The following is a 23,197-nucleotide window of genomic DNA, read 5'->3' as shown; positions in this document are numbered from 1 at the left end:
GGCTCACACATTTAGGAAGTGTCTATGCCATATTTGTACTCAGAAATTCCTGACTCTATTGTGCTCAGCACTACATCTACATTGCCATTTAATTGCCTGCAGGGACCATGCTTCAAATAATGCAACTATGAAAGCTCCACAGGGTCAGATCCAGTTCTGGGTGCAGAGTAGGTGCTTAGTAAAATTCCTGTTACAGGATAGCATAGTAGAGCTTAAAGAATTTTGAAGATCCTAGTTTTGACCTGCTGATTCTACAGAGAAGGAAATTAAGATTTAAAATAATTAAGTGGCTTGTCCAATGTCAAACAATGAAAACTAATGACTCAGTAGAGGGGGTGAGGGTTTTGACCTTGTTCCATTCTTCCTACCCTTGGGGCTCCAAAGTAATCTCTAGTAGTTTTATCATTTATAAGATGAGGGTATTGGATTAAATGGTCTTTTATGAGAAGGAAAGAAAAAAGAGGAGAGACCAATAGGAGAATAAATCAATTCTTCAGTGCAGATACACAAGAGTGACTTGGTTCTGTCTCTATCTTGTCTGTCTCTCTTTCTCCCTTCTTTCCTCTCTTCTTCCTTCCTTCCTTCTCTCCCTCTTTCTCCCTCTCCCTCTCGCCTCCCTTTTCCTATTCCTTTCTCTTTTCCTCTGTCCATCTCTCTCTCTCTATCTTATTGGTTCACTGCCTATGTATCAACAAGGGGCCACTAAACTGGGTCTGTAGGGGTCATCCTCTCATCACAAAATCTAAAACAAAGATGTTGGAACTGATGGGAGAAGAAGAATTTGGCAATGGCGTACAAGCTAGAGAGACTGCCTCCAGAGAAGGGTAACCAATATTGAGTTGGAGGAGGGTTCTCACTCAGGGCCAAAGTATGGAGTAGGGTAGGGAGAAAGACTAGTAAGATTTCTGAGTTTCAGAGATTCCTTTTTCCTCTTTTTCCTTCTTCTTCATGGAAGCATAACTACTGGAAAGGATCTCAAAGGGCATTGTGATCCCATATGGGGATGTGTAATTGAATGTGGGGGTTGTGAAATTAGAATGAGTAAATGTTTGATTTGCACACCTATTTTATATACCAGGTATATACCTGGGGTTTGCATAAAAATTTCTTGGATGAAAAGGGATCACAAGTGGAAAAAGTTTAAGAAACCCTGGTTTAGACCAATTCCTTCATTTTACAGATGAGGAAACTGAGGTTTATAGAGACTGTGACTTGATCATGATCACATAGGTGCTTGATGGCACAGCCAGCATTTGAATCCAGGCTCTCTGGCTAGAAATACAGCCCTTCCCATTGTACCACATATGTCCCTTTGAACTTCCTCAAAGTGTTTATAGTCCAAGGTTTACTTTCCACCCTGATGGAGAGGGCTAGATTATTTGTGAAAATGACCTGGCTTTTTGAAGTCTATGTCAGTGGAGTCCAAACTCTGGTGGTCCTATTTTGTTAGGAAAAAACTTCATGTGGAAGTCAACAATAGGTCATTGTATGTGGGCTAAGATCAATCAAGGTAAATATGGAGATGGTCATCTGAAGAAGGCTGATGAATGTTTAAGGCCACAACAAATGACCAACATCACCTTACTAAAATGTGAAGGGGCTGGGATCAGCACGGTTGCGGGGGGGGGGGGGGGGGGGAACACCCATATCAGGGACAGGATTCAAGTGGATGAGAGTAGAACATGAGGAATGGATAGTGTAATTGAGATGGAGGGATCGGAGGAGAGAAGAAAGGATCTATCCTCTTCGAGAAGGGGACAAGGGCCCATGTGAAACCAAAAGTCTGAATGTTGTTTGTCTGCTGAATACTGGTTGATCTAAGCAGGTCCTGGAAGAGCCGTCACCAATTATTTTGGCACCTGGGACATTGGCAAGAATATAGGACACAAACACTTGGTCACTGCTGGGGACACTGATTGCAGAGGTGTGGTTGGCCCAAGGAATTGTTCTATTTGAACTGACTGTTCTTTGCTAACTTGGTGCAAAGCCCAGTTGTCTCTATCCTGCTGAAGACTGACAGATTTTCAATTTATGTGCCCTGAAACAAGACCTGTAGGGTTATGGTGGAAGTTGGGTCATTAGTGGAAAGGACTCTTTGAGAAGAGGCTGGAGGAAGGAGACTGTGTCTTTAAGTGGCCTTCTCCAGGATTGGAAGTTAATGATTTGTCCAGGAAGAGATTTCACAACCTTGCCAAGGTTCACTCTTCCAACAGCATGTGTAGGCAGCTCTAGGCTTCATACCACCCACTGGCTCCCCAGGGCGACCCTCCAAGAGCTCCCCTCATAGGCTGTAGCCATGATCTCGGTGTCGGAATGGCAGAGTGAGTAAGGAACAGGGGAAAAGGGGAGGTGGGGCCTGGGGAGAGAAACTTTGGATTCATGAGCAGAAGCTGAAACCCTCCACCCCCAGGGACAGGGCTGGGGTGGAAGCAAGGAAATGTCACTGACCTCTGGAGCTGGGAGGCAAGAGGCTGATGTGTTGGCAATATGAGAGGCTTTGATGACCTAGGCTGGGTGTGGCATTTGTGCCTTCAAAAGGAAGGGGTCCTCCACATCCATCCCTTGGCTTAGACTTATGCCCTCAGAAATCCCTAGGCTGACATCAAGGGAACAGATCAAAGCTCATGCTTGAATGCCTGGTGGAAAGGAGACTGGGAAATGGGATGCTAGTATAGGGCAGAGATGAGTGTGGAGTATATTAATCGCCTGTTTAAATATATTATCATATCTGATTATACAAAACAAAGGCAGCATTTTATTATTCTGTCATGTATGACTCTTCAGGACCTCATGGACCATAGCACATCCATACTGTCCTTGGGTTTTTTTTGGCAAAGATGCTGGAGTGATTCCTTCTTCAGTGGATTAAGATAAATGTGGTTAAATGAAGTGCACAGGGTCATACAGCTAGTAACTTTGAGTCTTTGGAGTCATTCAGTCAGAAAGACCTGTAACATAGTGTAGTGGATAAAATGCTGAACAGAGTCAACCAATCTGGCAACAACATTTATTAAGTGCTTATTGTATGTCAGACACAGTGTGAAGCATTGGAGATACAAAGAAAAAGAAAATCAGTTCTTTACCCAAGAAGCTCACAGTCTCATGTGGGTAGTTAATAGGTTAGTGACATGAACAATCAAGATATATAGAGAAGCATCCTTAATCCTTTGTGAAAAATTTTAAAAAAAGAGTTCAGGGCCCTCTGATTAAGAACCCTTGGAGTAGATGAATGTAATCCAAAGTAGGAAGGCATTAGGAGCTGGTGTGGTTTCAGTACAACACATTCCTGGGTATTACATCGATTGAGTCTTCCCACTTTATCATTCAGAATCTTCACAACTAGGGGACCTCAGAGACAAGAGAAGGACCAACAAGTCTGAGGTAGATTAATTAGCCTGAGGTCTTCCCACTTCCCACAACAAACTCTAATAAGTATCTAACCCATCCTGAAGACCCTTCTGGCATTTCCCACTTAGGATCTCCCTCTATTCCTGACTTTTTTTTGAAGAGCAGCAGTCAATGAAAGGTTTATAAGTCTAAGAACTGTGACTTGTGGACATGTTTAGTATTATCTTAACTCCTTACCCCCTGAGATTCAGCTGAACCAGGATGTGACTGGGTATCCACCAGAAATACAATGGGGATTAACCCAGTGGTAGGAAAACCTGCTTTTCAAAGCTAAGGCAAGAGCTAGGTAGAGTTCTAGACAACTATGAAAGGAATGATTGGTTATTGTTTCTTATTCTTAAAGAGGACCAAAATGACATCACTGTTAGAATGTGTTCAACATAGCTGATCAGACTAATACGAACTCAGAGTACTCTGCTATAGGTAGTCCACAAATAGTCCATATGAACATTTGTGCTAGCTTCTCTAATTTTGCTCATTTCACATTTCTTTTGGGCTAATTTAATTCTGCTTTGCTCGTGGAACAAACAAATGTATATAAATGTAAATAACTATGTAACTACATATAAATATAAATAACTATGTATAAATGAAAATAACTATATATAAATAAAATATATGTAAACATAAATAATTGTATGTAACTATACATAAATATAAGTAACTACATATAAATATAACTACATGTAACCATATATATGTAACTATCTAAATATAATAACTGTATCTAAATAAAAATAACTGTATAAAAATGGCTACATATAAATATAAATAACTATGTTTATATGTATATTTATGCCCTGGGAAAAGGAAGATCTTGAAGTTCTTCTCTCCCACTCTTGCCATCCCTAGCCCACCCATCACATGGGTGAGGGTGGTTCATCAGTCTTCACCATACAACTGGCTTTTGAGACTTGGGTTACATCCCAAGCATTAATTTTGAGGTAAAGAAAGTAATTGATAAAGGGGCGTAATTTTGTGAGGAAAGGGGGAATGTCCTGTTTTGTACCTTTTGTCCAGTGGGGAAAAAGTCTAGAGAGGCAGCAGCAGTGATTCAGCCCCTCATGTCCTGGAATCATCCTGCAATTGGATGTTTTGTTTGTTCTGACAACCTCTTCCATTCCATCTGCTTATGTTCTTGTTTGCAGAGATTGGCATGGGTATCATGGGCTTTGGCATTTTCTTCATTCTCTTTGGGATCCTCTTGTACTTTGACTCTGTGCTTCTGGCCTTCGGAAATGTAAGTCACCCTTCCCTACAACTCTTCCCCAATACTCCCAACAAGTCTACCCCATTCCCTTCCTGTCCAAGAACCAAGAAAGTAAATCCAAAGACATTCTGCTAATCTATTGCTACAGACAGAGATATCAAACCAGTCAATCGTCAAGTACTTACTCAGTACATTCTATGCTTTAGGTACTGAGTTAGAAATAGAATACCCCTATAAAAGCAAGACATTCTGGGGGGGAAATTAACACTTTTAAATAGATAAGGAAACACAACATTTTGTTATTTAGTTGTTTTTCCATTGTGTTCAGCTCTTTTTCTTGAAAAATAAACTGGAGTGGTTTGCCATTTCCTTCTCAAACTTATTTTACAGATGAGAAAACTGAGGTAGGTTTAAGTGACTTGCCCAGGGTCACACAGCTAGTAAGAGTCTGAAGTGGATTTGAACTCAGCTAGGTGAATCTTTCTGATCGTAGGACCAGAACTCTCCACTGAACCACTTATCTGCCCCAAATATATCATAGATAAAAATCAAGTACAAAGATATTGGCTAACTGGAGGCACTAACATCCAGGGAATCAGGAAAGACCTCTTGAAGACAATGACATTTGAGCCAAGCCTTGGAAGGGAAGCAAGAAAGTCCAAAGGGTGGAAGTGATGAGAGAGAGCATTCCAGAAATAGAGGACAGACTGAGCAAAAGCACAGGTGGGGGATAGAAGGCTGAATACAAGAAACTGAGTAAATAGTCTAAATGAAGTGTATAGTGTGTGAAGGGATAATTAAATGGAATCAATCTGGAAATATAGGTTGGGCTCAGATTGTAAAGAGTTTTCAATGTATTTCAGTGTATTTTAATCCTAGAAGCAATAGATTATAGCTAGAATTTGGGGGGTAAGAAATAGAGTGACATAACCTCCCCTATGCTTTTAAAAATTTTTTTGTAGGCAATCAAGGCTAAGTGACTTGCCCAGAATAACACAGTCAGTAACTGTATCAAGTCAAATTTGAATTCAGGTCCTCCTGACTTCAAAGCTAGTGCTCTATCACTATGCCACCTAGTACCCTGCTCTTGTTTAGGAATATGATTTTGGCAACTCTGTGCCAGATAGATTGTAGAACAGACAGCCTGAGAGTACAGAGAGATTAGTTCAGAGGTGCTTGCCAATAGATTGGGTTCTAGGTGTGGTATCAGTGGAGAGAAGGGCAAAGATCCAAGAGGTGTTAAGGAAGAAGAATTAACCTAGCAACTGACAGAATGGAGGAAGTGAAAGACTGGGAAGAGTTGAGGATGCTACAGCAGTATGTTGGTAAATGTTTAACAACAAACAATAACTCTGTACCCATAACACACTTTAAAATGTAATTTGCACTCAACATTTTCTCCATCATTTTCTTAAGTTTAAACAACCAACAAAACAATAAATCCAGCCCAAATTTGTAGCTTTTGGCTATTTCCCAGCTATAGATGCTCATTGAAAATTTAATAATCAGCTTGGTTCGAGCTGGCTTCTAGCATATCCCTGGATGCCTGTTAGACTGTAAACCTGGGTTTGATTTGAAGTATATATCACTTAGTTTCTCCATGCCTTAGTTTTCTCTTTTGTAAGATGTGGATAATAGCAGCACCTACCTCACTGGTTATTGAAAGAATCAAATTGGTAACTTAAGGAATGTGTTTTGAAAACTTTAATATAATATATAAATGCTCATTATTATTATAATTTTAGGATTTTTTGTCATTATTTCCTTACCTTTGATGTATGTAGATCTTTAGTACCTTCCTCACAATCAGAGACGATAAAAGTACTTTACCAACTTTTATACAAATGGTTATCCTTATTCATTGAGGCAGAATGGCTGAGCAGACATGGTGCTGGGTAGGATGTCAGTGAAATATGGCTTATCATTCCCCTTCTAACATTTCCAGATCGTGTTTTCTGGGGCCAAACTGTTCAGCTTTTCTGTGGCTCTGGCAGCTTCTTAGTCCTTATCAACCTTGTGAATCTACAGATTAATCTTCAAGGATTATTATCCACTGGAGACATGGGCTATTACTGTGAGAAGCATCCATAGAGTTTAGCATGATGGTTTTGCACACAGTAGGTGCTTAATGAATGTTTGATTTAACATGTCTCCTGAGGATCTGACCTCCACTAAGCCTGCCAAGGAAATAATTTGGTAATCTTTGGGTCTGGGGATGGGAATCCAGAAAGTGGTAAGGACAGGAACAGTAAGTGGTATAGACAAATAAGTGAATTATCGGACTTTAGAATGGGAATGGATGTTGGATTAATTTGGTCCAGCCTGTATTTGAACAAGAACTCTCTATAATATCCCCCACAAGAGGTCATCCAACTTCCACTTGAAGACCTCTGAGGATATTAATTGCTAGAATTTATTTAAAACTTTAGGGCTTGCTAAATATCTTACAAATTTTATCCTCACAACATCCCTGGAAGATGGGTGCTGTTATTTCCATTTTACAGACCAGAAAAATGGGGCAGACAGACATTAAATGAATCACCCAGGGGCACACAGCTAAAAAGTGCCTAAGTCTGGATCTGAACAGAGTTATCCTAAGAACAGGTCCAGTGCACTATCCACTACACCATCTAGTTGTTTCATGATAGAATAGAATGGGGAACTTGATGCCTCTTGAGGCAGCTCATTCTAATCTGAGTATAATGGTAATTATTAAGATGCTAAAGACATCAAAATCAGCTTCTCTGCTACTTTTACTCACTCTGAGAGTCTAATCTCTCTCTCGAAAGATAGCTTTTCATATATTTAGAAACAGCTATCATTATGGTCCTCACTAATAAAAATGCTGCAACTCAGATTCTCCTCACAATAAAAATATGAGATAGATAGTGAAAGGTTTATTATCTTCTCTTCACACATGAAAAACTGACACTCAGAAAAACAAAAGTAATTGATCCAAAGTCACACAGCTAATAAATGTGAGATTCAAGAATAGAAGTCAGGTCCCTTGATATTAAGGACCTATGCTTTTCCCACAATACCACTACACTGTTTTACACTTATTCATTTTTTATATTTATTAAGAATAATAACTAAAATTTAATTTATATTAAAGTTTTCAAAATGCTTTACCCATGGATATTCATGGGATCTCTCTCCATCCACCCATTTATCTAGAGCCTCATACCTCTGACTTGTCTTGTGGATTGATATTTTCTCACTCTCTGTGTTGGTGTCAACACTTCTACTTGCTCTAACACTGGTAGGTCTAGGCTTTCTGAAAAGTTCTATCAGTTTGCATTTACATTCAAATTCTCTCAGTGTCCCTGTGAAGGATTAATAAATACTCTGCTTGTATTAACGACTTTATCGTTTGAGCCCCCTTTGAGGTTCACAACAATGACACTTAGATCTAAAAAAAAAAATAACCATTTACTTAGCAATAAGACAAGGAAATAATAATGGCATCACAGGTAATAAAATGTTAAACCTAATGCAGGAAGAATAAAATATATCACAATTTACCCATGAACTTGGTTCAGATTATCCCACAAATGTGCTCAGTGTGTGTGGGAAAGATTGGGTATATACATCTAGAGCAATGTGGCAGGGAAATAAATACATGAAGGGGGGAAAACCCATTCCTTGGTATAACTCACAACTCTAGACTTCAGAATTACTCTGATAATTGCTTGTTCTGCTGGCCCTCATCTCTTCTTTTGAACCAAAACAAGCCCTTTAAAATTAGAATCACCTTTAAAAGATGTTGAGAAAGTGTTACCGCTTAATTTGGACAGTTTTTCCTCTGAAGTAGCTTTTTATTTAAGACAGAGAATTGCAAAACTCATCAGCTAGCTAACTTTGGACTATCCAGCCCAGCATAGCCAATTATTCATCCATCAGGATGCTACAGAATCCAGTCAGAAAAGAACTCACAGCAAATAGATGATGTTGATGTTGTTTGCCTCAGCAAGGCAAACCAACCTAGCCAGCTTTTCACTCATCAGAATTTTGCCTAGTCCAATTAAGTCCTAACACCTCTGGGATTTTTGCATTTCCAAAGACTCTTTTTTTCTTTCTGCTCCTCTCTCTCAAACCAGATGGCTTCAGTAAAGGAAATCAGGGATTTATGAGAGGCTGCACCCCTCTGAAGTTCTAGAGGATGTTAAAGACCCTTTTGTCCACAGAGGTTGAGTTTCTCTTCAAGCAATCAAGAATTATGTAGTTGAAGCTTTCTGTCACCTGATGGCTGATTGACTCTGCTCCGTACATTGCTACAACAGAACTTCTTTTAATCTAACTTTTTCTTCAATCTTCACTTGCCATTTTTTCCCCTCATTAGCTACAGTCTTCTAGATCTTCTCTCTTTTATCTTTCAGTAGCATAAACTACAGCTTTCTTGTATTCTAATTAATTTTTCATTTTAAAAGTAAGAACTCATCAGATTTCTACTATGAAAACAGTAGTTTATTTAGTTATATATATATATATGTATGTGTGTGTGTTTATATATATATATATAGTTTATTTAGTTATACACCAAGTAGCTAAAGAGTTATATGATTTCTCATTTTTTAAAATTTTACCCTTTTAAGTCTTAAATCCACTGTATTTAAATGATTGAGGGTTTATAATGCAGCTCAAACTATCTAATAGTCTTCCATCTTATTGTGTGTTCTTGAACACAAAACTGAAAAAATCCAGATTTTTTATAAGTTTTTAATAAGAAAAGCCCTTTCTTTGATTCTTTAAAACATCATATTAAATAAATGCAAATGAATCATTGTCTTACATTTTTTACAAGGTGATTTAAATCTTAATATTTACTCACAGTTTATTTTCGGTCCCAAACTGCTTAAATTTCATCTGAAAACTGTTTATTCACATTTGACATTTTTAAACTGACGTTAATTTCCTCTTCTTTTTAGGCATCTAAATTATCATTTATGACAGAAGCAATTCTCCACCTTTTACCAACTGATTTAAATCTTTTTCTTTGCACGATAGTTTTTCCTGCTCTTTTCTGTATCATACTCTTCTATATAAAAAAGGCAACACTGTAGAGGAACTATGCATTACTTAATTTGAGTCATACAATATTCCTAGGAGGCAGATATTGTGGGAATCATTAGACATTTTAAAGATAGGGAAACTGAGACTCAGAGAGGTTAAATGATTTGATTATTAATCATACAGAATGGAATCTGACACCCATCACATCTTTTTGACAGCAAGTTCAATCATCTATTCATTCTTCCAAAGCGCTTTCCCTTCTACCAAAAGTCTGACCTGGCTGTCCAACCCATTTCAGCTATTTGCTTGCTCGGTGATCTTTGGCAAAATTATTTAATTTTTCTGAATTTCAACTGTCTTCTCTATAAAATGAGTAGAAACATCTCCACCTGTTTCCTAGGGAACGTGTAATGAGCAATTAAATTTTATCTGTGAAAATTTAGGAAGAATTAGGAAGAACAAATATATATATAATATTATATGACATATATAATATATGATATATGTATTATATGACATATATAAAATACATATATTATTAAAAATTAACCCTTAAAAGGCTATCTTGTACATTTCCCTGATGCAAAAAAGGTCTTTCCCTCCCATCTAGACCAGTCCAACTGAGGTTTTTCCTCTTCCTAAAGATTTTTTAGGACTTTACCACATGCCTGTTTCAGTCCTTCCAGTATTTTCTCCCTCTGCCCCTAAGAAGACAAAAAAAAATCCTGATGTACAATCCCTAAGCTAAGGCTCAGTCGTCAGTGATCTGTTCTGTATCCCCACTCCATGAATCTTTTCTCTCTTCTCCATAGATATTATTCCTTTGTGGTCTCTCCTTCATCATTGGTTTGAGAAGGACTTTTGGATTTTTCTTCCAATGGCACAAACTGAAGGGGACAAGTTTCTTCCTCGGGGGTGTGATAATTGTCCTCATGCGCTGGCCTCTTTTGGGGATGGCCCTGGAGACTTATGGTTTTATCAACCTTTTCAGGTGAGTGGACTTTTCCTGGCAAGAATTGGAGGGGAGAGGGAGGCAGAGACAAAGAGAGTTTGAGACAGAGACATAAAGAAACAGACAGAGACAGAAACAGAGACAGAACACGATTTAGACAGAGACACATGGAGGCAGAAACAGAGTGACAGAGACAAAGAGAGACAGAGACAGAGAGATGGAGAGTGAGAGTCACAGAGACAGAAGGCAGGCAAACATACACAGAGAGAAAGTGATAGGTGATGAAAGTATTTATTAAGTGTTCACTATATTCCAAATACAAACAAGATAGCCCCGATCCTCAAGGAGCTAATTCTAGTGTGTCTAGACCCCAGATAAAAGGGACCTAAAAAAGAGATAGCTATATATATATATGTTCCTGCCATGGTTTGGAGCTAGTAGCCAGGAAGATGAAGACTTGGGAAAATAAACACTCACACTTCTCAGAGTCTGGGGCTTTTCCTGGTATGGAGTCCAAATTTCTGGTGCAGAGGAGATAGGGATGGTAACTGAAGTCTCACCTTCTCTGTCTCTGTATCTATGTCTCTGACCCTGTGTTTCTCTGTGTCTTTGTCAATGTCTGTCTCTTTTAGACTTAGACTAAGAATCAAAAAGCAACTACCAGCTTTTGTGCAACACTATAAAAAGTAGAGTTAGCTAGAGTGCAGGAAGAGTGGAGTTCAAATTTGGTCTCAGACACCTATTAGTTATGTCACCCTGGACAAGTCACTTTACCTGTTTACTTCAGTTTCTTCATCTGTTGTTTTTATTTGCCCTTTGTTCTCTAAAAGGACCGTGACATCAGGGAGGTGACGCTAGGACATGCAAGTGAATTGGATTTAAGTGAGGGAAGCTGTGCAAGGTCACCTGTCTCACTTTCTCTCCAGAGCCATCTGGGTCCAGTGGCCAGGTATAGATCAGGATGACTGGAGATCTTGGCCCTGGGTGACATGGGAGACCTTGGTTTTTTTCAAGCTAATATCTTCAACAGGCAAATGATCTGGAGAAGGAAATGGCAAACCACTCCAGCATCTTTGCTAAGAAAACCTCAAATAAGATCATGAAGAGTTGGATGTAACTGAACAACAAAATTGTAGAAGAACAAGCCCCATTTCAATCAATTAATCAGTCTATGATAGCCTGTATCTCCATGTTATTTTTGAGTAAGGAGCATTTTTACCCAATTTCTCATCTGATAATACCAAAAACAGGTGACCTAGTGCTTTGTTTAGAGTGCTGAATTTTGAGTCAGTCAGTCAACATGCATTTATTGAGTGCTACATACCCTGGCTCCCTAGCACCATCAGGATCAATTATAAAATTCTCCATCTGGCCTCTAAAGTCCTTCACAACCTGCTTCCTTCCTATCTTTCCAGTGTTCTTACTCCTTATTCCCCTCCATGACCTAGCAACACCCATCTCCTTGCCATTTCTTGCACAAGACCCTTCACCTCCCAACTTTGGACATTTCTCCTTCCTGTCTCCCATATCTTCATCTCTACCTCCTGACCTTCCTGATCTTCTTCAAGACTAAGTTCAAGTCCCATCTTCCAGGGGTGTTCTTTCCCAGTTCCTCTCATCATTTTCCCTCTGAAATTACCTTCTAATTACTCAGTATTTATTTTAGATGTAAAAAATCTTATATGGTATCTCTCCCATTAGAATATGAGGCCATTGAAAACGGCCTTTTTTGCCTTCTCAGAACTTAGCACACTATACATAGTAAGCCCTTAATACTTGGTGAATCACTGATATATGAGATGAGCAAAAAAAAAGTGATATTTAAATAGTGAGTCTGGGGGAGGATGATGGTGCCCTCAGAAGTAACAGGGATATTTAGAAGAGGGGAGATTGGGTTCTGATTTGGATGTGTTGAGTTTGAGGTGTTCCAAAGGCATTTGATGTGAGGCTAGAGCTCAGGAAAGATACCAGGGCTGGATTTACAGATCTGGGAATCAATAGCATAAAAATAATAATTGAACCATGGCAACCCTTGGCCTCAGTTTCTTTGACTATAAGACAAGAATAATAAACCTTTATTTTATATAACAATACTATGAAGTTTTTAAAAGCATCAAATGAGACCATATATGTATACTCCTTTGCAAACTTTAAAGCACTATCAAAATAATAGTTCTCACCAGTATTAGCCCTATGAGATAAGCAAGGCAGGATTATGATGTCCATTTTATAGCTCTGAGAACTGAGGCTCAGAGAGATGAAGTGGATTGTTTAATAGTCACATACATAGTGAGAGGCAGAGACAGAGCTAGATTCCAGGTCTTCTTACTCCCAGTCCCTAGTGCTCTTTCTAGGGCACTACAATGTCCTACAATGCAGTTGCTCATTCAAACCATCAGCAATACAGGCATCCACTGGGAGCCTCGTCCCACATTAAAAACATGAAGAGCCCCTATCCTTCAAGAGGAGACAACATGAAAATACATAGGGAGTCTGCTGTTTCTCTAGAACATATTCAGAACATGACACAGGAGTTTTCTGAGGCTTTCCAAATAAATCTAGTGATGGGGGCACAAGAATCACTAGAGGCAACCCAGAAAGCATAACTAAGTCCTTGACCAAAAAAAAAAAAAAAAAAAAAAAAAGAGTAGGATAGAGAGGAAAGAACTCCAAAAGAAAAAAAAGCAGTTTTGAAAGGGAACCACAGATTGGACTAAAAAGACAGTGTCAGAAAATGGAATCTGCATTTCTGGATCAATATTTAAGACACAGAAATGCTGGGATTTTGTATGGAGATGGCATGCATCTGAGAAGGGCCAATTAAAAACATTCACTAAGAGTTTTTCAAATCTGATCAAGAGAGCTTTATGCAGAGAAAGGGAGGAAGGGCTAATACTGCCCAGAAAAGATCTGCTGTTAGCTAACCTAGAAAATAGCAACAACATTGGAAGAAAACAGAAGAGCAGGCCAATGTAGTAGGAAATATAATTTTTATATTTAATTTTATTTTTCTCAGTTATACATAAACAAAAACATTTTAACATTTTTTTAATTTTTGAGTTCCAAATTATAGAATACAATTTTTAAGAGAGACATCAGTAAAACCTATGACCTTAGATGTCTATGTACAAATGTACAAAGTATGGAATAGTAAATGGAGTAAACTTGAGACTTTAGGTGTTCAGTTGGGTTCAACTCCTTATAATTTCATTTGGGTTTTGAGGTGGTTTTTTTTTTTTTACAAAGATACTGGAATGGTTTGACATTTATTTTCTCTAGTTCATTTTACAGATGAGGAAACTGAGGTTAAATGACTTGCCCAGGGTTACTTGCCCAGCTAGTTTTTCTGACTCTAGACCCAGCTCTCTATCCACAGTGCCACTTAATTACTCATAGAGAGCCTAGGACGTGGACAGACATTTAACCTCATGGTTATCAGTGAGACTCAGAAGAATAGGACTCATGACTAAGAAATTAAACCTTGTACAAAACAAACAGAATTGATAGAGAGAAGGAAAAAAGAGATGGAACCACTTCTTATAGTGAATAGAGTAATGATTATGGATGATGATAAGAAAGCTAAACTACTTTATTTGTTTTTCCACTATTTCTTCTGCCAATGAGAATCCTCTTTGGTCTGGGCAAGATAGTACAAAAATGGCCAGTAGGAATGGAATCCCAGGATAAATGAGTTGATGACTAGTTGACATTTAGGAAACTCTAGTCATCCATCTGGCTCAGGCGAACCACAAGCACAGATGATAAAAAAGAAAAAAATAAAAATTTAAAAAGACCATGTGGTTGCTAAGCTTCAGTCAGCAATCTTGGAAAAATCTTGGGGAAGAGAAAAGGTGTAGAATACAAGGAGGGCAAATATATTGATTTTTTTTCCTGAAAAGGGAAGAATGAAGAATCTCCATAAAATATATCAGTGAATTGGACTTCTATCCTTCATAAAAATCTATAGATTTTGAGCTGCAAGGGATCTTAGAATTCCTCTAACTTCCACCCCTTCATCTTACACATAAGGAAACAAGCTGGGAGAATTTAAGTGACCAACAGTCCCCAAAGCAGCAGTTTTTGATATCTAAGAATTACAGGACAGGGAGAAAGTGGTCTACCTGGAACAGAAAGGTTTGAGTGAGGAGGTAAAAGGGATACTGGTGGGGAAAGTTACCAGAAGCTGGGTGACCCCAGATGAGATGGGGCTGTGAATTCCTAGATCGATCTTTGGCTTCCTAGTGCTGATATTGAAAATGAAAGCACTGGACCTCATATACCAAGCCACCAGACCCCAGGGAGTGGAGCTTAGAGCAACGGACTTTCTCCTTTCTCTTTTTTTCTTGGGTTAAGTTTCCATGGGAACCACTGTGTTTGCTGCAGTCTGAGTTTGGGGTTCTGTGGATTGCAGAATATATAAAGGAGAGAGCCCTGGGTTTGGAGTGAGAGAACCCAAGGTCTAGCCCTCTCTGCTGCTGAGGGGCCTTGAGCAAATCATTTAACCCCTGGAAGCCCCGTCTCCTTATTTGGAAAAGGAAGACTAGATGGCTCTGAAGGTCTCTTCCAGCTCTAAATTACAGTCTATGACCTTAAATCTCTGAGCTAGTGATCATATGCCGAGACCCCTTCCAGCTGTAAATCTTATTGGATATCCAAGCCAGCCCAATATCTGGATGCTGCATACATCCCCTCTGCGATGCAACATCCAGTCCTGATTCAGGGTCTTTTCTCCAGGGAAATACCTATAGACAACCTTCACCACTACCACCATCATCACCATCCACCACCACTATCATCACCGCTGCCACTACCACCAGATTTATACTCTCCCTTGTAATAAAGAAAGATGAGCAAAAATGCTCTCCACAATGCTCAGTCCTATTCAAGCTATTCAATCTCTTGTCATAACAGCCCCTTGCCTTTCTGCCACGAGGATTGAGAATGTTTCATTATTTGTTCTGTAGAATAATCATTGCCAGCATACATTCATTTTTACACACGGGGACAAGGAGCCAGAGATGTCAAGTTACTTTATAGGTGGGAAGAAATACAACTTGAGTTTGAATCCAACTCTTCAAGTCTAAATCTAAATGCTAAATCTAATGCTTTTCCATTCTATTATGGTTTTCTCCATTCTTGCCCAATATCCTTTTATATTGTCATTAACTCTTTTCTCTTATTTTTCAGGGGTTTTTTCCCAGTTGCTTTTGGATTCCTAGCTTCTAACATTCCATTTCTCAGTTCGGTAAGTCACATAGTTAAATGGTTGGACAAGCAAAGAAGCACTTCCCTTTCCTGTTCCACCTCCTTCTACCTCTGTCCCTGCTCCCAGGGCCTGGGATTACTTCCCTTAACACCCAGAAACCAATTAGATTTAAAATACATGCAGTGTTAGACTGTTCACTAAAGTGACCCTTCTCTCTGGGAGTTGTCACTTCAGTGATGTAGGGGACCGATGGAATCATAAACATAAATAAGCCACTTCCTAACTCTTTTTGTGTGACAGTGGCTGGTGCAAAGTCCATCTTGGGAATTTCACTTCTCTCCAGGGTAGCATCAGGAATGTCATTCTATTTCTTTCAATCAGCCAAAGATAGCCTCATGAAAGAGATGAAATTAGGATCTTCATGAAGACAGGGAGATTTGATGGGAGGCCAGAAGTAGAGGCCATTAAAGAAGAGAAAGGAAGGAAATCTTAAAGTTGACACTCTACAGATTGTTAACCATATTATCTTATTGACATACAAGAGCAGGTATGGTTATTTGCAGAGAAATAGGTCCAGAAAAGATAATTGGCTAGACAAAGGTCATCCAGATAGTAAGTAGCAGAACAAGAACTATGAATATACAGAGTGTAGGGTTGGAGAGGACCTTTGGAATCATCTAGTCTACTCTCCTTTTACAGATGAGAAAACTAAGGCTTAGAGGGGTCAGTAGAGTAAAATGCAGGTAGCAAAATGGAGAGCTAAGACTGAAATCCAGGTCCTCTGATTTCAAAGCAAATAGTGTTTCTGCCTCATCACAAGCTTTCTGGTTCCAGAACCTGTCTTCTCTAGTTCTCATAATGCTCTATTGACTTTACAGGAAGGAGAAGAAGAAAGAGAAAGGGGGTGGGAGGGAAAGAGAGAAGAGGAAGAAGAAGAAAGAGGAGGAGGAGGAGGAGGGGAAGGAAAAGGAGGAGAACGAGATAAAGAAGAAGGAGGAGGAAGAGGAGAAAGAGGAGGAGGAGGAGGAAGAAGAGGAAGAAGAGGAAGAGGAGGAGGAGGGGGAGGAGGAGGAGGGGAAGGAGGAGGAGAAAAATGAGGAAGAGGAGGAGGAGGGAGGGAGGATGAACATGATAGAAAAGATCCCTGGTTTGGAGTCATTGGTCCCATATTCAAATTTAACCTCTGACACTGGCTACATTTATGATTTTGAGCAAGTCATTTAACCCCCATGAATTTCAATTTTCTTATCTGTAAAATGTTGGTACTAGATCAGATAGTCTCTTGATACAATATCTATGATCCTAAGAGAGTTTAATATTTTTCTAGCTCTATAAATAACTTGGTTGTTTAATTGACGTGGCATTAACACATAATTTAATTTAGGTAGTAACATTATTTTTATTATAGAAACAATTAAAATCTCTTCAATTATTTGTTTTCCTTTATTTATGCAGTGTTATATAGTTTTTGATCCCCATTTGTTAATGTATTTAATACATTAAATGTATTTCTTTTTCTACCTTTTCCAGCTGATATTTGTTAATGGTATAAGTAGTATAAGAAATAGAAATACTGATGACTTGTGAATTTATTTCATATTCTGCTACTTTGCTGATGTTATAGGTTGGTTTTTTATTTTTTGTTAACTATATAGTATTTTTTTACCTTTTTCCCCCTTTCTTTTTTTGGTGAGGCAATTAGGGTTAAGTGACTTGTCCAGGGTCACACAGTTAGTGTTAAATGTCTGAGGCTGCATTTGAACTCACATCCTCTGACTCCAGGGCCGGTGTTCTATCCATTGGGCCAACTAGCTTCCCCTTATCATATGATTTTCAGACAAAAATGACTTTTGTCTCCTCTTTGCCAATGTCTCTTCCCTCAATTTCTTTTCCTTTTCTTAATGCTAAGGTTGCTTTTTCTTACAACTACAACATATAATAGCAGTGACAATGGTAGTCCTTCTTTGCCTTTGTCCTCATTAGAAAGGCTTTCATTGTTTTTCCAATACAAATAATACTAACTCTTTTATTAACTATTGTTTGTCTCATTAAGGAAAAGTCCATTTATTCCTCTGCTTTTTGTGTTAACACAAATAACTACTCTAATTGGTCAACAACCTTTAAAAAAAATTTATTGATACAATTGAGATTTTCAACTGGTTTTGCTGTTAATGTGGTCTATTATGTTTATTATTTCCTAATATTGAGCTATCTTTTCATTCCTGGCATAAATCTAACTTGGTCATAGTGAATAATATTTTAAATATATTATTGTAATTTCTTTGCTAATATTTTTGCATTGATATTAATTAAGAATATAAATTATTTTCTTTCTCTGATTTATCCTTTCCTGGTTTGAGGTGAGGATCATAATTGTCTCATAGAAGGAGTTTGGTAAGATCTCCTATGCAAATTTTTGCAAATTATTTATTTAAAATTATAGTTCATTGTCCTTTGAATATTTGGTTGAGTCTGTTTATAATTTAATCAGGACCTTTTTTGGTTTTCCTTTGGGAATTCATTTATATGTTGTTCAGTTTTTGTTTCTTAGATTGATTTGTTTAAATGTTCTACTTATTAGTCTGTTATTCTAGGTATTTTGTATTTTTGGAAATATTTATTCATTTAATTTACTTTTATTTTGTGCTTTTATATGGATCAAGATTAAGAAAGTTAAGGAGACTAGGGAGAGCAACTATAGGAGCTCAGTTTTTGGGCTGAGTTAAACAGAGAAGGCTTTCATGAGAGAGATGTAATTTCAGGAGTTGATTTGATGACAGACTAAGAAAGGTCTTGCAGAGCCACACTGGATGCTGCTTTGGAAGTAATAGGAGTCAGATGGGCTGATACTAGTAGCTTTGAGCAGATAGAACTGATTTATGAGTTGGTTTTTCCATGTCCACATGTTGAATAATATAGGGTTTAGAGCACTTGTTCAAAGTGGAGAACAAAGGAAAGATAGTCAGTAATCACAGAAAAAATTGGTACTAATTACAAGGTGAGAAAAGAGGACTTTTTTTGATTCACTTCATTCACTCATTCATAATTTAACTAAACTCTAAGTAGAGTGACAGAAAGAATAGAGTAGGTGCAATCAATGAGAAGAGTTATGGTTTGGGAGCTTACCCATATGTGATTGGAAATAAGAAATTCTATAGCACACAATCCTATATGGATTCACCTAAAAACAATCCTAGATGCTCCTCAGAAGAGAATAATTTAGGTTTATCTTACAGTCAGTTCCTGGGACTCAGTCTCTTCTCTGTAGCACCTGGTACAGACTGAGTGCTTAGGAGGCATAGGGAGAATGCCATAGCCTTGATCCAGCCAGGGTTTCCATTTCTCTCTGCCCCCTCGCCATCTGTGCCTAGCACTCCAGCTGACTTTCAAGGCCAGCCTTGATAATAACCTGGATATTGAATCCACTCTCTTGCCATTGTCTGCAATAATTATTCTTGGCTCCCACAGCTGTTCCAGAGGCTCCAAGGCACCAGCTCCATGGTCTGATCAGCAGAGGCGGACTCCTTGAACTTGGACTGTTGTACCTGGGGAAGATTGGACACCGCCCCCACATGCTTTGCTTGACAAATTCCAATCCTCCTTCGGAATTGGGCTGGAGGATGAAGCTGAGTGATTGAATCTAGTGTTTTCCAGTGTGCTTAATATAAGCTCTGACAAAATCTCAGACCCATGGAAACCCTAAGAGAAAGGAGTGACTCAGAACAAAGACCCATGGGGAACAGACTGCCTTGTATTTATGGACAACAAAGAGAAAGACTTTTAAAGTACATTTCCAGATTGAAAAAAAGCTGCCTGTCTAAAAATTAGTCTTAATGTCTTCATGGTCTAGGGAGATCATTTTGTCCACCCACTCTCCCCCCACCACTTCCCCATCCTGGTCCCTTTCCTTTCCATTTCCCTTTCCCCAGCCTCTAGGCAAGACTATACCTATACCTTCTCAGATATGAATTAATGACAGTCTTGGTCTAAGAGTACTGCAATTTTTATCCTTGTACCTGACAACTCTTAAAGTAGAACTTTTCCCTCCCTGTATAACCTTCAATCCTGCCTGCTAGAAAGAAGCACTTTTATGTCATTTAATCCATGACATTGAGCATCCCTTGGGTACCGAATCCTATACTTGGTAACAGATTGTGTTTGGATGTATATGTGGGACAGGGTAAAAGATGGAGAGGATCCAGTGAAAGGAAAAGACAACTGCCCAGGCTTCTACAGGTTCTCTTTTCAGAGACTTTTGAATTTGGTGAGGTAGTGGGATGGGAGTAACTACCACTAAGGAGCTGCTGTGTAGTGGAAGAAGCCAGACCATACCTCTCTAACCTTTCCACCAAAAACAGACAGAAGATCCTAAAGCAAAACTGTGAAAGAGGAATTATGTCATCAACGTTATTAGTCCATGGATTGAAAATAATACTCAGATAATGCTAAGAAATATGGTCATTTCAGCTGCAAGAATTCCCAGTGTGGGAACTCCATATCCATGCAGATCATAATTCCCCAGAGAGGCATTTTGGTATAATGGGAAGGAAGACCTGGGTTCAAATTTTGACCCAGACACTTACTGACTGTGTGATCTTACTCAAGATCACCTATTGTTAGTGGCAGAGCCAGAACTACTCAAAGCCAGGCCTTCTCACTCCAGAAGTGCTCCCCACTATACCTCCATGTGTCTGGGAAGACAAAAAATGTTCATAAGGGATCTATTCTCAGGGGATATTGAGTTATCTTTCTCTCTGGAGGGAAGGAGAACAAATGTGGCTGCTCTGGATGAGCTTTCTATGTTTTTGTGGTCTTCACTTGTTTCAGGCACTGCCCTTCACACTGGTGGAGATATTAATAGGTCTGTGTTTCAAGGAAGGAAAATCCCTGGAAATGACTACTTTGAATCTGGGAGCGTTAGGAGTAGGATATTCACCTGAATTCTGGGGCTTTTCTCCATATTCCTCAGTCCACCCTCCTGACTTTTGGTATTCTCCAGAATCTCTCCTCCCTTTTTACCCTGGGGGTAGCTGCAATTGTTCCTCTTGGGATGTTCAAGGAGGACCCTTCCTCTGAGCAGAGATATTGGGGCCAAAGGTGGTCCTCAATTGCCTTCCTTTGGGAGACCTCTCTCCCACAGAATGAGGGTGCTCAGAGTTTGAAGGAGTCTCAGAGGTCATTTATAGGGCTTCTTAAACTTCTCCCACTGCTGACTCCTTTTCACCCAAGGAATTTTTATTTGACCCTGGGAATTAGGCATATAAAATAGGTATACAAATCAAACATTTATTGTTAATAAATCATAATTTCACACCCCTTACATTCAGTTACTAGACCCCACAGAGGTTTGTGACCCACAGTTTAAGAAGCTTTGATCCAAATCCTTCATTTCACAGATGTGAAAACTGATGTACCAATTTGTCAGATGACTTATCCAAAGTTATCTAGATAGTAAGCAGCAAAGCCAGATCCTCTGAGTCCAATTTTAATGCCTTTTATATTGTACCCTGCAAACATCCTATCCTCTGGGCCTTCATCAATCAGAAGGGACAGATAGACAATTGCCAAAAAGTCTTCACACCAGACAGCTCTGCTAATTATTAGCTGTGTGACTTTAAATAAGTCACTTATCTGGACCTCAGTTTCCTCTAAATGAGCAGAAATAATTAAAATCAAGACCATTTCCCAATAGATAAATGATCAAAGATCACAAGCCATTTTCAAAAGAAAAATTGGAAATTATTGCCAAAAAAATGATTTGTTCCAAATCACTAATAAGAAAAATAACACAACTCTGTGGTTTCTCCTCATGCTCCTTAAAATTAGTAAAAATAACAAAAATAGAAACTGCTTATGCCTTCTGGTAGATATCACTGCTTCCAGTCTCTTCTAATTCCAATCTATCCTCCACTTGGGTGCTAAGATAATATCTAAAGCACTAGGACTGCTAATATCATGTCCTCTGCTCAGTAAACACTAGTGGCTCCTATTATTTGCCGTAGCAACATAAAAATGCTGTGTTTGGTTTTTACTAGTGGCTAGGTGGCACTCCTGACTTGGAGTCAGAAGGATCTGAATTCAAATTTGATCTCAAACACTACTAGCTGTGTGACCTTGGGCAAGTCACTTAACCTTGATTGCTTCCAAAGAGCAAAAAAACAAACAAAAAATTAAAACCTTTTACAACCTGGTCTCCTCCTACCTTTCAGGTTTTCTTTTACTTATCTCCCCTCCACATGTCTACAAACCACACCAACTTGGTGTTGCATATTGTTTCCTCCATCTTAATCTGTCATGAGCTTTCTAATTGGGGCAGTGGATAGAACACTGGACTACAAAGTTAGATTAGGCATGAGTTCAAATCCAGCCTCAGACATTTATTAACTGGGTGACCCTGGGCAAGTTACTTAGCCCCTGACTGCCTTAATTTCCTTAGAATGGGGATTGATACCAGCACCCTAACTTGCCCTGAGAATCAGGTAAGGTAATATTTAAAAAGCACTTAACACAGTACTTAGCAATATACAGTAAGTGCTTAATAAATACTTCTTTCCTTTTTCTTTCCCCATTAGGATATGAGCTCGTTTAGTGTAGAGACTATGATTTTGCCTTTCTACCTTCAGCACAGTGCCTGGCACATAAGTATTTAATAAATGTTTGTTATATGATTTACTGACTTTCAATCAGCAATCAAATATAAATATTTGATATAAATATAAATTATATATTTATATATGTTATTATATATAAATATAAATATTTGCATATTATTTATATGCCAGACATGTTACTAAATCCTTTGCAGAGACCTTTGAAGCAGCCTGAGACAGAGCTTGGAGATCATAGCAAGTCTTCAAGGCATAGTGGAACTAGAGGGCTAGAGACAAAACTGCTTTCTCATGGGATTTGACATAGGGACTTGACCTATAATTTCTTTGGCAAAGGGACCTTGCTTTTTTTTTTTTTTTCTATGAGGCGATTGAGTTTGACTTGGCCAGAGTCACACACTACTAAGTGTTAAGTGTCTAAGTGTGTTTGACCTCAGGTCCTCCTGACTCCAGGACTGTCATGCTATTCACTGTGCCATCTAGTTGCCCCAAAGGACCTTCTTGATGAGGACATTTCCCCACCAAAGCTGGGGAAAATTAGTGCCTTCTCTGCAACTCATAATACTGGGTGTTTATTGCCAGTTCCAACAGTGACTTACCCAGATCCCACAGCTAACACGTGTCAGACTTGGGCATTGAACCCATATGGATATTCCTGACCCAGTACCCATCAGGCCATGCTGTCTCCATGGTGGATGCTAATGAGGAAAGAAAGAGCAGACCCTGAATCAGAGATCCTGATCCCTAAAAGTATTTAAGCAGAAGTAGAAAAGAAAAAAAAATACATTTATTAAGTGCTT

The 23,197-nt window shown here is 38.8% G+C and overlaps 1 protein-coding gene across 1 annotated transcript; it reads left to right on the top strand.

Annotated features, from left to right (window-relative positions):
* Nucleotides 1-2,184: 2,184 nt before the first annotated feature.
* On the top strand, nucleotides 2,185-21,454 carry GOLT1A (golgi transport 1A). Its single transcript, XM_003770579.4, has 5 exons — nucleotides 2,185-2,321; nucleotides 4,557-4,648; nucleotides 10,444-10,622; nucleotides 15,771-15,828; nucleotides 19,258-21,454. Exons 1-5 carry the CDS (start codon nucleotides 2,297-2,299, stop codon nucleotides 19,294-19,296), a joined length of 393 nt encoding a protein of 130 aa, XP_003770627.1. The 5' UTR covers nucleotides 2,185-2,296; the 3' UTR covers nucleotides 19,297-21,454.
* The last annotated feature ends 1,743 nt before the right edge of the window (nucleotides 21,455-23,197 follow it).

This window comes from Sarcophilus harrisii, chromosome 4 (genome assembly GCF_902635505.1).
Source record: "Sarcophilus harrisii chromosome 4, mSarHar1.11, whole genome shotgun sequence".
In the NCBI taxonomy this organism is placed as follows: Eukaryota; Metazoa; Chordata; class Mammalia; order Dasyuromorphia; family Dasyuridae; genus Sarcophilus; species Sarcophilus harrisii.
This window is presented reverse-complemented; position numbering and strand designations above follow the sequence as displayed.

Excerpts from the sequence above, each read along its gene's own strand:
- GOLT1A (XM_003770579.4), top strand. The coding sequence starts at position 2,297 with ATGATCTCGGTGTCGGAATGGCAGA. Across the intron at positions 2,322-4,556 it reads CTCGGTGTCGGAATGGCAGA|AGATTGGCATGGGTATCATG; the intron begins GTGAGTAAGGAA and ends TCTTGTTTGCAG. Across the intron at positions 10,623-15,770 it reads GGTTTTATCAACCTTTTCAG|GGGTTTTTTCCCAGTTGCTT; the intron begins GTGAGTGGACTT and ends CTTATTTTTCAG.